This window comes from Monodon monoceros, unplaced genomic scaffold (genome assembly GCF_005190385.1).
Source record: "Monodon monoceros isolate NGI ecotype Baffin Bay Population unplaced genomic scaffold, NGI_Narwhal_1 Super_Scaffold_19, whole genome shotgun sequence".
In the NCBI taxonomy this organism is placed as follows: domain Eukaryota; kingdom Metazoa; phylum Chordata; class Mammalia; order Artiodactyla; family Monodontidae; genus Monodon; species Monodon monoceros.
The window spans coordinates 52,521,672-52,537,271 of NW_021703775.1; the positions used below are offsets into that span (position 1 = coordinate 52,521,672).

The 15,600-nt window shown below is 43.0% G+C and overlaps 1 protein-coding gene across 1 annotated transcript in view; it reads right to left on the bottom strand.

The window, feature by feature from the left end:
• The window catches only part of SLC3A1 (solute carrier family 3 member 1), a 35,933-nt gene that overhangs the window by 6,294 nt on the left and 14,039 nt on the right, over window positions 1-15,600 (bottom strand). Inside the window, exons 6-10 of the mRNA XM_029232179.1 lie at window positions 7,473-7,592; window positions 5,433-5,557; window positions 4,004-4,199; window positions 1,312-1,479; window positions 187-303 (exon numbers count right to left, since the gene is read on the bottom strand). Of these exons, the coding sequence (XP_029088012.1) occupies window positions 187-303; window positions 1,312-1,479; window positions 4,004-4,199; window positions 5,433-5,557; window positions 7,473-7,592 (726 nt within the window). The remainder of the gene's footprint in view (window positions 1-186; window positions 304-1,311; window positions 1,480-4,003; window positions 4,200-5,432; window positions 5,558-7,472; window positions 7,593-15,600) is intronic.

Sequence of the window (15,600 nt, forward strand, 5' to 3'; positions counted from 1 at the left end):
AGTTTGTATTTCCACAAAAATATGATTTACAAACTCCTTAAAAATGAAAACTGCAAAAGAAGTCTATGTGATTGATTTAAAGAGCATCAGTTAAGGTTTTAGACAACTCAAGGTGAGTGTATGTTGTCAGCAACATGAACTAATTTCCTGTTCTGGAGTTAGCATGAAATTTTCATTGATACTTACATCAACATTCACAGTGTGGTAATCTGAACTGGTGGGTAACCAGGTGTGATTGCCTTCAGAAAAACCAGCATTTGAGCTATTGTCCCACTGCATTGGTGACTTTGAGAGAAGAGTATCCTATGTCAAAAGACCATAAAGAAAAAAAACAGTGGTCTGGTTATTAAAAGAAATGTAATTTGGCCATGATTTACTTCAGAAGTATTTAATTCCCTATACTTCTCAGCTAGTACTCAAATTCATTAGCATTCATAACGAAAAGGCCTTAATATTCAGTACATAAACCAGTTTTACACTTTCAACTGGAAAATAGTTAATGACATCTTGAGTGTAAATAAACTACTAACAACATTGATACATGCTTGGAATCTTTGCTGCTTTTCTCTAAAAATGAGTGATGTAGGATTTCAAAATGTGCCATTTACAAACTCATAATGTGATACAGTGATCGGTGAATTCAGGCATGCAGCCATGTACAGGTGAGCCTAGATTGTATCCTTTTTAGCCTGGTTATCGCATGAGTGCACACACAAATTTAGGAGCTTAAATAGAAAAGGTTTCATTGTGACTAAATATTAGGGAAATTGGATCTCACCATTGAAAGCTAACCAGACAAATTATAGCTTCAAGGTCTTTCATCTGCCCAGCAACACAATTGTGAGATCCATAGCCTCAAACAAAAAACAAAATTTAAACTTCTCAGGCCTAAGGCTGTCCATTACATTTGTTAGCACAAGGATTCTTCCTTTTATGTTATGTCCAAGCGAGATCTAGCAATACAGACAAGCACTATAATAAATGTTCTTAACTCCATGTTTCGGGTAGAGGGCGTTCGAAACTCAAAACATGGCTTCTTAAATTTTAGTGCATCTGAGAATCAGCTGGAAAACATCTTTGAAATGCAGATCCTGGGCTCTACACAAGAAATTCAGTTGTGTGGCTCAGCAAGCAGCATTTTTAACAAGCTCCCCAATCAAGAAAGCTGAAAAATTCTCACTGCCTAACAAACAGTGAGAAACAAAAGCTAAGGAATCATGATTTTCAGCAGCAGAATAGAAATAGTAAATTTTCTGATTTGGCAAAAAATGAGGATTTGGTGTGGTGCATGGTTAAGTTATATTAACTTACAACATCATAGGTTTCATTGAGATTTGTGGCTAAAATATTTCTCATTCCTATTTCTTCCCCGTAGTAAGTTATGGGAGTTCCAGGCAGTGTGAACACAAGCATGTTCATGATGTTGACATATTGTTTCCCCAGACGAGAAGTCAGCCGGTCATTGTCTGGTCCGCCAGTCTGAAAGGCAGATACTTTATTTTAAGAGCACAGCTCTATACAGAGTTTGCTGAAAGATTTACCCTATTTCACAAAAAGTCCACCAGGCAGAAAAACATGGTTAACCATGGGTACCTTCGTATCAGCAAGCCTGCGTTTGAGTCCTAACCCAGTTCCTTGCTGTACAATTGACCATCTGACTGACTTGGCCATTATGATCAACAAAATGGTGATAACAGCTTACTTCACGTTCATATTGCAAATAAGATGAAATGTATGAGGGTACATACTAATATTTTTGCACATTTGGATAAGAGAATATTGACAGGAAAGGAATAGGTGGAGGGGACCGGGGTGAGAGAAAGACTTCTGATCTGTCCCTTTGTGTATGTGTGATTTTTGAACTATTCAAAAAATTTTTAAGTTAAAAGGTAAATCAACTTTTACAAAAATATTTACAGTCTAAGAAGAAATTTTGTACAGGACTTTGTATTTTTAAATATATTTCTTTGTTAAATGTTCTGATTACATATTTTAACATCTAGTCCTTATTTAAGAGTTTATTTAAATCACCTAACCTTTCCATTTTACAAATGATGAAACAAGCTCTGAGAGACTGCATCATTTATTCAGGTCAAGGTCATGAGGCAGAACCAGCCTTTGAACTTGAGTCTGAGAACATGAACTTGGTTGTTAGAATTCAGGAAAAAGGGAGCTTGCTTTTTTTATTCTTTAGATTTACTAAAACTGTCTTTACAATTATCTTTTTATAGACCATTGTATTTTTCTATTTTTATGGCCAGAAAATTAGGTCAAACTTTTCCACCGTTTATTCTTTTCATTATCTCAAAAGCATCTGACAAGAAACCCTGTGATTTCTCAAGTCTTCTGAACCTAGATCACTTTTCTTTCTCAGAACTGAAATCAAGATTAGCATTGGACAGAGATCAGGGCCTCTCACAGGCTGAGATCCAGTTGCCTATGATATGAGACTTTGAGTATATGAAAAACCGTGCTACAACTACATTATAAAATTTGTATAGAGAGGGGGTACTTCTGGAATGGTAGAGTAAGGACCTCCAAAAATCTCTAGCATGAAAGGAAGGAGAATGCTGGCAAAAACTGTAAAAATCCACTTTTTCAGAACTTGGAAATGAAAGGCTTACAACAATACAAGGAGTGTTCAAGAAAAACAGCTGGATCTCAGAAGAGCAAGCTTTGTATCATTTTAACTGGCCATAATCTCATTCCCCTCCACTCAGATTCAAGATAGCCTTGAAAACCAACAGAAAATGTAAAACCCAGCAGCCTAGTAGCCACTGGAGGACCAAAATAGGTTTTGAGTTCATCAAAAGCTCCATCTCTAGAGAACTGGCACTGTTTGACCTTCCTAGCAGCTCACTTTTGGTTGGGTTTTTTCTTTATCTGGTCTGACTCAAAGCTAACTGTGCAGATTGTCTTATCCCCAAGGCACTTGCCAAAAACAATCAGCAGCAACTGGTTATCAATACCTGCCTGAGGCGGCGTTCGTTACCAACCTGGGCTAAACAGAGACTGACCCAAAAACTTCCAAGTTAGAATAAGATGACCGTAAGGCTCTGACATCTTCCTGGAATCTAAAAGCCTACACACGTGCACAGGGCTGCACAGGTAGCCAGGGGAGCCCCAAGAATCTAATCTCTCCCCTCTGGCTAACCCTGAAACTCAAGCAGAAAGGAAAGACTAAGGCGGAGCTGTAAGCTGCCTGCCAAAGTGTTGAAAGCATGCCCACCCCGCACACAGCCCCTCAGCAAAGGCTGGGAGACTTACAGGTTCAAGGCATCTAAGGAATCTTAACAGTCACTAGCTGACCAAGCAGAGACGTCAATGGTCACACGCAACAGGTAACACAGACGTTACAGAATTAATCCAAGAAAGTCACTGAAGAAACAAAACACTGGAGAGGGGGGAATGTGATCTCCAAAATTTCTATACTTACTATTTAAAATATCCAGTGTTCAACAACAACAAAGAAGAATACAAGACATGCAGAGAACCAGGAAAGTATGGCCCATACAGAGGGGGGAAAAGCATCAACAGAAAACTTGGCTGAGGAAACCCAAACATTGGACTTAGTGGACAATGACTTTAAATCAGCTCTTATACGCGTGTTCAAAAACCTAAACAACATCTACAGGATTCTTTAAAAGTATGTGAACAATGCCTTATCAAATAGATACTGTCAATAAAGAGAAATTATGAAAAAAATTACAGTTGAAAAATACAATAAAGGAAGTGAAAAATTCCCTAGACGGGCTGGACAGATTTGAACTGGCCAAGGACTCAGCAAATGAGACAGACCAGTTGAAATTATCTAGTCTCAGAACCAGAAGGAAAAGAATGAAGAATGACAAGAACCTGGTCAGGAGCTGGGATGCATCTGGCTCACTAAATCACAAAATGAAGGAAAGGTGAAGGTCACTTAGAGACAAATGTGCCCCTTGTTTCAGAGGACTGTTCAGCAAGCACACCAGCCCCGTATGCTGAGCTGCGCATAAGGACTTACCATCCAATTAGGCCATTTTCCTTCTGGCATGTTTTCCATCCAGGATGTGATAACCTCAAACACACTGTTCCCAGAAGGCATGTCTAGTTTACTGAGGTAACTGTTGAAGGGAAAATCTGCTTCTTGGATAAAAGGCAGACCGTAGTACATCATGGTCTTGGCAATGTTCTCTCCATGGGCTTCAGTCCCCATGAACCTGTAAGAGTTGGCAGTGCAGTGACATCAGGGCCTGTCGGGACTGGGAAAGCGCTTTGCAGCTGCTGTGTCTCATGGACAGGGTGTTGGGAGGTGAATGCATACTGTTAACAGTATTGGCTAGGGCTCACTGGGAAGCAGAATCAAGCCAGATGACTAAGAAGTGGCACACTGGGTCACCTGGCAATTTCTCATATTAAACCCAAAGACTAGCTTAATACTAAGCCATGTCTAAAAGAAACACGTTTGGATCTCAGTCAACACTGTTCTTCTCTTTCTAACTCTGAATGAAACTCAGTAACTTGCAGGAAGACTTTATTTAGCAATTCTCATCACTCCACTTAGAATGTACAGTATATGTCTGCGTATAAGGTAAGAGGGGTTCCCCCAAATTCCCCTTGTATTGGAATCCCTATAAAGTCTCACTTTATTATTGGGGTGCACGCTCAGTTGTTGAGAACCAAACACTCTTCAGGGAAGACATGAGCCTGAAATGACCCACATCAGTGCTGGTTTTAGCTGTTTGAGACATTACATTAATGGATAAGTTACATAGTATCTGGAGCTCACGTGTTTCAGTTCCAGTCCCATCTCTGTGGCCACTACCTATGTGACCATTACCTGCATGCTCAGAGTCTCAGTCTCCTCATCTGTAAAGTGGGAATAGTGATCAGAGGACCTACTTTAAGGAGAAGAAATTTCTTGAACTCCTTTTCCACTGATTCTATTGGGTAATCTATATAAACACAATAAGAGTTAAATTCGTTGAGTGTTTATTATGTGCCAGGCATTGTTTTAAGTGCTTCACAGACATTATCTCATGTAATCTCACAACAACCTTATGGGGGTGTCATCATCACTTTTTAATTGTTGAGAAAACTGAGACATGTTAACTAACCTAACGGCTAACAGTTTAGTTGGAACCATTTGCATGCTAACAGGTCAAATAATGATAAAAAATAGTAATGGTTAATGACTAACCTTTGGATAATATATTATCTTTTAATTAATCTTCACAAAATTCCTGTGAATAAGTACTGCGGGATTTGCTTCATTTTACGAAAGAGGAAACAAAATCAGCAAAGTTAAGGAACGTGAGAGACTATACCAGGCCCTAGCATAACTGAGTTATGATACATTGTAATTATGCGGTTTATTAAATTATAACTGAATCTCTTAAGAATGCTTGGTTGTGAGGGATAAAGTGCAGATCACACACTGCGCCCGTGGTTACCTGTATCTCCCAGGCTCCCTGCTGTACTGGTCCATTGTCTGCCGGAAGCTGCGGACAATGTCGTGCATTCCCACCTGCGTGGTGGTGAAGTCATGGTATAGCTCCGAGTAGTGAGTGACTGTGTCCTTTGAAAACAGGACAGCATGGTTACCATCATGTCAAATGCCCATAGCTGGCCTCATGTGAATACGAACTGTCTCTTCAAAGGGCTCAAGCCGAGACACACATGCTCAAAGATGGTCCTAGGACTTACGCTGCTCAAGGGAATTTGTGGATGGAAAAGAACATTAGAAACTATTAGTGTTTCATTTTGTGTATAAATTATTAACTAAAATCTAGTAAACAAGTTAAATTTTACCAAACACCTAAACACTGATTACAAATGTATTTAATAAAATCCTCCTAAACATTTTATTGTCCCAAATACACCAGACATTTTTAAAGGCAAACAAAACAAATTATCTTAATTATAGAGTGTATTATTACATTATCTGCTTACAAAACTATTAATATCATGCATTTAAGTTTGTTTCTTTACCATTTCTGTCCTTTATTCTTACCGTTATACTTTTCCAGGGTTTTAGTAATTTTTTGTGATACTCATTCTCTGCCTTCCTAGGGTTACAGTAATCTTCTGGAATCAAAGTAAAAGATTATGTCTAATACAGGCTCAGTTTGTAAGTCCTGGGTTAGGACATGGACAGGCTAGAGAGTCCATGAGTTGCTATCCATTCAGTGGACCCCTTTTTTATAAGTGATTTTCCCTTGCTAGATCAAGGGAAGTTTTTTGAAATCTTAGATGTCTTCCAGAAATTACATGTTATTTAAGTTTTTCTTGGGTAGCACACAAAACCCATTGTTCTGGTCATTTGTCTTGACTGGAAACATATGCCTGTCTTAGGACATCTTATTATAATTAGCAAGGTTATTTTGAGATTTCTTCTCCAAGGATAAGTGCTTCTCTTTGGGACAACTGACTAATACACGACCTTTTTTCCCCTTCATTTTTCCTTTCTACTGGAAATCATGTGCAAAAAAAAAGCTTAATCATAAACTTTGGTTCATGACATGGTCTCATAATTAGCCCATGCGTGGCCAGCTTCCCTTTGTTACTCAGGACTATCAAGCTGGTGACCATATGAATTTAATTTTACTTTCTAAAAAGGGCATCATGCTATATATAATAATTTTAGATTTTTTTGCTACACGTTATATCACTAAGATTGACCCATATTGCTGTGTCACTATAATTCATTTATTTTGACATTTCATTGTGTAAATGTACAAATCCGTTATTTTGGAATGCATTTTAGGACTACTGTCTACTTGGCCATTGAAAACAGAGAGACTGTAGAATGGTGGTCAACTAGAGGAGTGAGGGGGGCATGGGATTATTACTCTCTCACGTGTGACATGGGAGGAAGGTTGAGAACCACTGGTGTGGAAGCACAAAGAGCCCAAATTCTGTAGCAGGCTTGGGTGGAATTCTGTTTATCACCTCTGTCACCCTGATAAATTAATTTCTCTAAGATTTGCTAAATGGGGATCATGAAACCTCACAAGATGTTGAGAGAGTTAAATGGATACAACAAATAGCATACAACTGACACTCAGCAAGTGTTAGTTCCCTTCCCTTCTACCTGTGTGTCCTTTAATGACTACAAAAGCACTTGGGGAATTTAGGCCGCCTCCCCTGAGCTTGAGTGATTGACAAAATCACAGTAAGTTATGGCCTTCGGTGGAGTCCACACTGTCCATGCCCTCCAGAAACCTCGTCTTCGAGGGACTCCTATAGGGATCACTCAGGAGGAAGCAGTGGAAGGAAATATCTGGTCACATGCATTCGAAACTCCTCTGTATTTTCTAAAGAAAATGATTCAAAACACTTCCCTCTGGTAAGTGGTGTCTCAGGCTAAAAAAGACAACACTCTGATGACATTTTCAGAAAAAATATATACATATATAACATTTTTAAATATATAAATATATATTTAAAAATATATTTTTAAAACATATATACGTATATGTTTAAAACTTTACCGGGACTTGGTTCTTATTCACTTGGGCCTCGTCTCTCAGATGCTTTGCTTCTAGAAGAAATTGAACAGCATCGAAGCTAAAGCCATCGACACCCTTTGAGAGCCAAAACTGTATAATTTCCTAAACATGAAGAAGCGAAACACTTGGTTACGTTAACCACACATTGTTGTCATAAGGTTTAATAAAGGCCTTGTCTGTTAATGACTTCCATCATAAAACAGTCACCTCCACATATAAAACAAGCACAGCACTCGTATTCTTACCTATTTAGCACCACAGTGTCTGAGCATAATGAACTTTGAATAACTGCATTTATGGGCTCCCATTCTTCTCTCATATTTGAGTTCAGAATGTTACATTTGTAATTGATGCTATGAGCATGTTCCCAAAGTTTAAAGAATCCACTCAAAATGAAAGATGGGACTCAAGAGAAACTGGGAACGTACTTCATCTGCCCCATGCCCAGTTCCTTCAAGGTCACTCCGAACAGAGAAAATCACCAATTAAGCGCCCAATCATGAAGGGCTCTTCCACCAGACTGGGAGATTGTGGAGGGAAAGAACTGCAGCTTTTATTTCTGCTTCCCTTGCCACTGACCCAGCAACTGTTATTTAGTGAACCAGTCGTGGAATGAAAGAATGAGGTATCAAGGCTGAATGAGTCAAACATGGTGTGACACTGTTGGGACACCAAAGAAGTACAGCATGTTCCCTGGCTTCGAGGCATCTACAGAGTAGTTGGGGACACATGAGACATGAGAGAGTTACCTAACACAAGGCAGGACACGGTTCAAAATCATGGGAGGAGATTACTCTGCATGACTATTGGACCTCCGAGAAGATCAAATTTAATATGGGTGGGCACAGCCAAGCAAGGAAAAGCTAGAGCTTGAACTTGGCTGGTGGGATGTGATCAGGAAGTGACTCTAGAAGAACATTCTGGACTGTTTGGGGTACAGCATGAGTCAAGCATGGAGGCAGAGGATGACTTGGCCTGTATTGGGGCAGTTAGGAGGACCAGGTGACCTTGAAAAGCAGAGGGCCTAGTCTCAGTTCCCCTCGCATGCCAACCCCTCCCAGCTGGGCCTACTCCTGTACCCACCAAAAGCCACCCTCCTGCAAAGGGACAGTGGCTCTCCCTGCTCTCCTTTCAGCTCAATCCTTGGTGAAAGGAAGGTTTTATAGGAATGTGTATATCACATTACAGCAGAACCACCTGTAATTTAAAGTAGTGGAGTGAAGAAGCCAATTCTCACCTAGTGAGGGGAACAGAGCTATAGATCCCAAATAAGGACTGTTCCCAGAATCACTTGCTTGATTCAAAGTATGTTTCTTGTATCTACATGTGCATATGGAGCCTGGAGTGCTGCCGTTCAAGGCTCCCAAAAGTTTCTCTTTTTAAAAAATATTTATTTGGTTGCACTGCGTCTTAGTTGCCACAGGTGGGCTCCTTAGTTGTGGCATGTGAACTCTTAGTTGTGGCATGCATGTAGGATCTAGTTCCCTGACCAGGGATCGAACCCAGCCCCCTGCATTGGGAGCGCAGAGTCTTATCCAGTGCACCCCCAGGGAAGTCCCAACGCTCCCAAAGGTTTCTACAGGCTGAACGCAAGGCTGATGTCAGCCTCTTCAAGGTGAGATTTTGAATGGCAAAGCTTGAACAAATTTTTCAAATGTAAGAGCAGGCTCTGCTGCTGACAATCCTCATCTTGACCACAGTTGACCCAAATACCCTTAAGCTGGCCTTACCCAGTGGAATTTTTCTTTGGGGCACAAAACCCACAAATTTATTCTCATCTAGCATCCTTCTTCACAAATTCATTCATTCATTCAATAAGTATTTGGGTTCCAACTAGGGACCAGGCACTTAGCTAATAAGCCTTGGTACTAGAACCATGAGCAAAATACAACACAACATAAACACAGTCCTAGGTCTCACGGATTTTTTAAGAATCCTTAGCTGGACAAATATTAATGCAAAAATATTTAAATCACAGACACGATGAAACTTTGAAGGAAAGGAGCTTTGGTTACACAAAGCTTACACAAGGGGGTGAAAGAGCAGGATTTGCTAGGGAGGTCAGCGCAGCAGGATGGCGGGAAGGGAAGGCAGTTGGTTAGAGATTCAGCTGGAGAAGTCACCAGATATGAAGGCGCCTCATTTGTAGAACAGGATCTGCAGTAATTGCCTCATTTGTAGTGGGCTCTAAGGGCCCACTTAGCGTGAAGCTAACGAAGCTGAAGCTTCAGGACCCTTCACTGCATGGGCTCCAACCCACATTCGCTTTTCATTCTAAATGAGCACTCATTCTTCTGCACCTAATTTTATACTCTTTTCTTCTTTTTCATTTCAAAAAGTCCCCCAATTCTTACAAGCTTCAGATCCCACGCAAACCGGGTCCACCCCCAGGTGGCGCTGTTCTCTACAAGCGGGAACACTGGAAGGGGCTCTAGGTGGGGGTGGGGCACAAATAACTGTAATCCATCCAAGCAGCCTCTGAAAAAATGTGGGGAAACATTAAACACCATGCTGCTGTAAACATTAAGCTTTTGATCACTGATTTCCTAAAATAAAGCTACTCATTTTCTTCATGGGGTCCTCATTCACTCTGGGGATCTCAGCATTGCTAACTATTAACCCAACATTAAAGAATGAGGAACGTGTACGCCAGCGTAGGCACACGGCCCCGGCAGGGATGTTCACTGTAGTCCAGGAAGAGATGTTATCATTGTTTGATGAAACAAAACAGCAAAAGTTGGATGCTCGTTTTTGAGAGTCATTTTAAACGCTGAGGTTTTCACCCAGATAATCCAAAATTTGCTCTTGAAAAAGATTTGCTTCGTGCTATTTATTCTCAACCAGGTGAAAAAAGACAGCTCCAGATTTTAATGGTTAACCCTCTCTTTATGCCAATTAAGCTCCCCCAGGGGCCAGATGCGGAAATGGGCAAGGAGCCTGGTTCCACCAGGTCTGGGTGACCCACGTAGGGACAACAGGACTCTGGGGACAGTACACTGTGTTCCCGATTTCTGACTAACTCCCATGACATCACACAGTCCTGTTCCACCAGGCACATTTTCATTCTTTTCTCTTTAAACAACTTGCTTCTCTGAGTGAAAAAGGAATCAGTTCAGCATTACACCAAGTCCCCTACATATGAACCTTCAGGTTGCGAACTTTCAAAGATGCGAACGTGCGTTCGCATGTACAATCACGTAAGTTAGTTCATGCATCTGGCATACATCGTCACGCGCATGCCTCCTCTACATGTGGTTGTGCTTTTGTGTACTTTACTGTACAGTACTGTATTAGTACAGTATCCTTACTGGAGATACGGGAAGAGGATGAGAGCTGCTACCCAGACATCACTGGATCGTTTTTTCAAGAGGGTAGATAGAACTGAATCCAGCGAGGAACCAGAACCTGTGCCATCAACATCAGGCGTGAGTGAAATTGCAGCTTCAGCTCTACCATCTGCCACCCCCTCTCCCTCCTCCAGTCAGTAACTCTTCTTGCCTGTTCACTCCACGCCAGCCTCTGTATGCCGGCTGTTGCACTGTACTGCTGTAGTTTTCAAGGTACTGCACTGTAAGATTTAAAATGTTTTCTTTATTTTTTGTGTTTGTTTTTTATGTATTATTTGTGTAAAAAGTATTATAAATCTATTCCAGTACAGTATTATATAGCTGACTATATTAGTTGGGTACCTAAGCTAATTTTGTTGGACTTAACAAACAAATTGGACTTACGAACGCGCTCTCGGAAGGGAACTCGTTCGTATGTAGGGGACTTACTGTATTGATATCCAAATTCTCGAAACCTCGAGGCAAATCTTTCCTTTTGAGATGACTGAAGTTACTGGGCCCATTTACCTAAAAAGCCAGGTTTGGAACAGAGAAAAGCTCTGCTCTTACATGTGATGATATATAAGACATCCTCTTGATAATGACATAAATCCCAGGTCATCCATCTCAAGAAGGAATGAGAAAGCACAGGCTATTTCAGAAGGACAGAGAGAAAGCCATATCCTCTGCTTATAAGCAAGGAAAGTAAACCAAGCCTACTGCTCTCCAGAAACCTGGGTAAAATTCTTTGTTAACTCTTCCAGAAGCAGGATACATAGATCATGGGCTCCAGAATCTGACCCATCTGGGTACCATCCCATCTCCCCCACTGTCCAGCTGCATGAGTTAGCTTATCTGCATAACCTCCAAAAACCTTCGTTTCCTCATCAATAAAATAATACCTGCCTTGCAGGAATTCTGTGAGGATTAGGGGTACTGCTGCCAGAGTCAACTGACGCTTTGGTCTTTATATTACCTGATCTGTCTGCCATGTCTGACAACACAGACTAACCTTGTTGTCTAGAAATACTCATACGCCTTGGCTCTAGGATACCCCGCTTCTGGTTTGCTAGTCCTCTGTCTGCTCAACACTCCTTTAAATATTAATACTCCTTGGGGCTCCATCTTATACCCTCTGTTCATTTCGCTTCACAACAGCATTGACTCATTTATCTATCATTTATTGATTATTTAACAAGTATTAATGCTTATACAAAAGCAACACGCTGTCCTAAGTGCTTTACAAAGGTTAAACCATTTAATCCCCAAACAACCCCACAAAGTATGTACCATTATTATTCCTGTTTTACCATCGGGGGAATTGAGGCACAAGGAGATGATGTACCTTGATCAAGGTCACACGGCAATAAGTGGTGCGTCAGAATTGGAACCCTGTGTGGCGCCTTATCCATTTGTTATCTGGCCTTCCTTTACTTTTATTTTTTTTAGTTGCAGGACCTGCTACACCTGGCCCTCATTTCCACATGACAACAACCCCTACGAGCTAAGTGACAACTGGCCCCCTTGTTCACCTCAGCTGGCCCAGTCCTCTCACTGATATTACCTACCTGACCTCTGTGGGCATTGTCCACGTGTCAACAAATCCCAAAGTCTTATCTCCAGACCAGACCTTCCCCTGAGTTCCATGTCATTATATCCAGCTATCCACTGAGCACTTGGATGTCTCTCAGAGAGCTCAGACTCTGCATGACTGAGACCACCCCCCCGCCACCCCTGCTCTTCCCATGTCTCCCATCCCAGGAAGCAGTCCCACCACCCAGCCAGCATTCAAATCTGAAACCTGGGAGTCACACTGGACTCCTCTCTAAGGCCTGATGATGCCTCTGCAACCCCACCACCCTCACTGGCCCAAAGCCCCCACCATTCTTTCCTGGTCACTGTACCATCCACCTCCCTGGTCCCTCCACCTTCGAACCTGCCTTACTCAAGCCCCTTCTCCACAACCAGATTGATTTTTTCCAAATGCAAATCAAAAATTATTTCCCTGCCCAAGACCTTTTAAACCCAATGCTACCGTGGCCTCCAATGCCGCTTATGACCTGGTTCCTACCCTCCTGTCTCATCTCGTCCTGTCACCCCACCCCCACCCCCGGACAACATGTCTCCGTATTGGACAACTCCCAGCACCTTCACTGTGCCGTGATCCTGCTTCCTCTCTGCGGGGAACGCTCCCACCTGTGTCTCTTCTCTTTTTGTTTTTGTTTTTTTTTTTTTTTGTAGTACGCGGGCCTCTCACCGCTGTGGCCTCTCCCGTTGCGGAGCACAGGCTCCAGACGCGCAGGCCCAGCAGCCATGGCCCACGGGCCCAGCCACCCCGCGGCATGTGGGATCCTCCCAGACCGGGGCACGAACCCGCGTCCCCTGCACTGGCAGGAGGACTCCCAGCCACTGCGCCACCAGGGAAGCCCTCTTCTCTTGGCTCATTCTTACTCATCCTCTAGGTTAACACTGCTTCCTCTGTAAAGCGTACCCTAGTCTCTCCCACTCTGTGTCCAGGTTAGGTGCCTGCCCTGCATTCTCCTACTTCCCACTGTCATGACCACTCAGCACACTTTATTGTAATTTCCTGTTTGTCTACCTCCCCCTCCAGAATATAATATAATATTATAGCCTGTGAGGGCCACAACATGGGCCCATATTATCAACCATCATACCCTGGCAAATGGCCAATACACAACACATACTGTTAAATGAGGGAATGATTTAGAATGAAGTGCGTGGCATACAGAACAGGCAGTGATTAGCATGAAGCACAGAGATGGTTTATAAAGCAGGTAATGAGTAAATTTTATTTTGAATTGAGCTGCTTCTCTCCAGCAATACCATGCTTAATAGGGGCAGAGCAGAGCCAACATTTATGCTCTGATTCCATCTTAAGCCAGGAGGGCATCTTGGTTCCCAGTCCCCAGCTGCCATGAACATACTACTCCCCTACACCAGGGCTCAGCCTTCCCATGTGGTGGTTTCAGGGTCACACTGAGCCCCAGACATGGGGCCAGGCCATCGGAGTCTCCTCCCTGCTCTACAGCTCATCCACTGGTCACTTCACCTCTCTGGGCCTCAGTTTCCTCATTTGTCAAGTAAGGGATTTGGAGGGCAAGTAAAAACCAAAGTGATCAGAAAAGTATAAAATGCTAGACAGGGGCTTCCCTGGTGGCGCAGTGGTTGAGAGTCCGCCTGCCGATGCAGGGGACACGGGTTCGTGCCCCAGTCCGGGAAGATCCCACATGCCGCGGAGCGGCTGGGCCCGTGAGCCATGGCTGCTGAGCCTGTGTGTCCGGAGTCCCGCAACAGGAGAGGCCACAACAGTGAGAGGCCCTCGTACCACAAAAAAAAAAAAAAAATGCTAGACAAATATAAGCTCCCACCTCCTCTGAGGAAACCTCCTGACTTCTCCAGCTGAAAATGCTCTAGCCCTGAGAGGTTCGGAGCAGAGCCAAGTCCCAAACGGCCAGTGCAAGGCAGGGGGAGGGGGGAGGACTAAGAGGAGAGAAGGGTGCTCCGTGCTGCCCTGACAGCCTCCCACTGTGCAAATAAGCTGAAATCGGATGGGAGCCCAGCAGAAGAAGGCTCAGACTCTGAGTACAAGCTGGTCTGCAAGCAGGGCTCATTCCAAATGCCTCCCCACCACAGACTCTCAGCGTTGCAAATTATTAACCTGCTTAACTCTGCTGCAGAGGTAAGTGCTGCTGGGGGGAAGGAGGGTGTCGGAAGCCCCTTCATCTGAAAGGTCCCTTTCCATGAGCAAAGAACTTTCCCTTACAGCTTTCAGCCTTTCTTATTTACTTCTAATAAGAAGTCTTCTAAACCAGCCTTACAAAAATGTCTAACCTCTCAACCAGAGGCAATAATGATTCATCTCAAGAGGGATTTCATCCTGCAGGTCCAGTAAATAAGACTCCTATTCACATACTCCACTGCCTGGATGCCTGCAAGAGAACAGCTGGGTTAGCCAAAAAAGGATTTATGTATTGCTGGCACATTTTGGCAAAATTTATCACACTTGTCTACAAATCTCCAGACAATCCATCAACATTGTTACAACGAGCCTGGAGAAATCCACTGCCAGATAAAACAACTGATTTATATTCCCATTTATGAATTTCCAGTTGAAAACCTCCTCGCAAAAAACTATGCAGAGGAGTTCCCTGGTGGCGCACTGGTTAAGAATCCGCCTGCCAATGCAGGGGACACGGGTTCGAGCCCTGGTCGGGGAAGATCCCACATGCCGTGGAGTAACTAAGCCCGTGAGCCACAACTACTGAGCCTGTGCTCTAGAGCCAGCGAGCCACAACTACTGAAGCCCCTGCGCCTAGAGCTGTGCTCCGCAACAAGAGAAGCCACCGCAATGAGAAGCCCGCACACCGCAACAAAGAGTAGCCCCCGCTCGCCGCAACTAGAGAAAGCCTGCGTGCAGGAGTGAAGACCCAACACAGCCAAAGATTAATTAATTAATTAATTTTTAAAAAACTATGCAGGAAAAGTGAAACACACAGAGAGAAGTAGTTTGCCTCAAATCAGGTGTGGAGTTGTGGCTAAGAATGTGGACTCCAGAATCTCAGTGCTTGGGTTTGAATCCTGTCCCCTCACTCCCAAGGTGGGTGATGTCACCTCTCTAAGCCTCAGTTTCCTTCTCGGTAAAATGGTCATAAAATCTCTTAAGTTAGGCTTCTTCTGAGCATTAAATGAGATGATCCAGGTAAAGCACAAAGTAAGTGCCTAATAAGAGTGGCAGGGGCCCAAAGAGGGGGTGTGAGTAATGC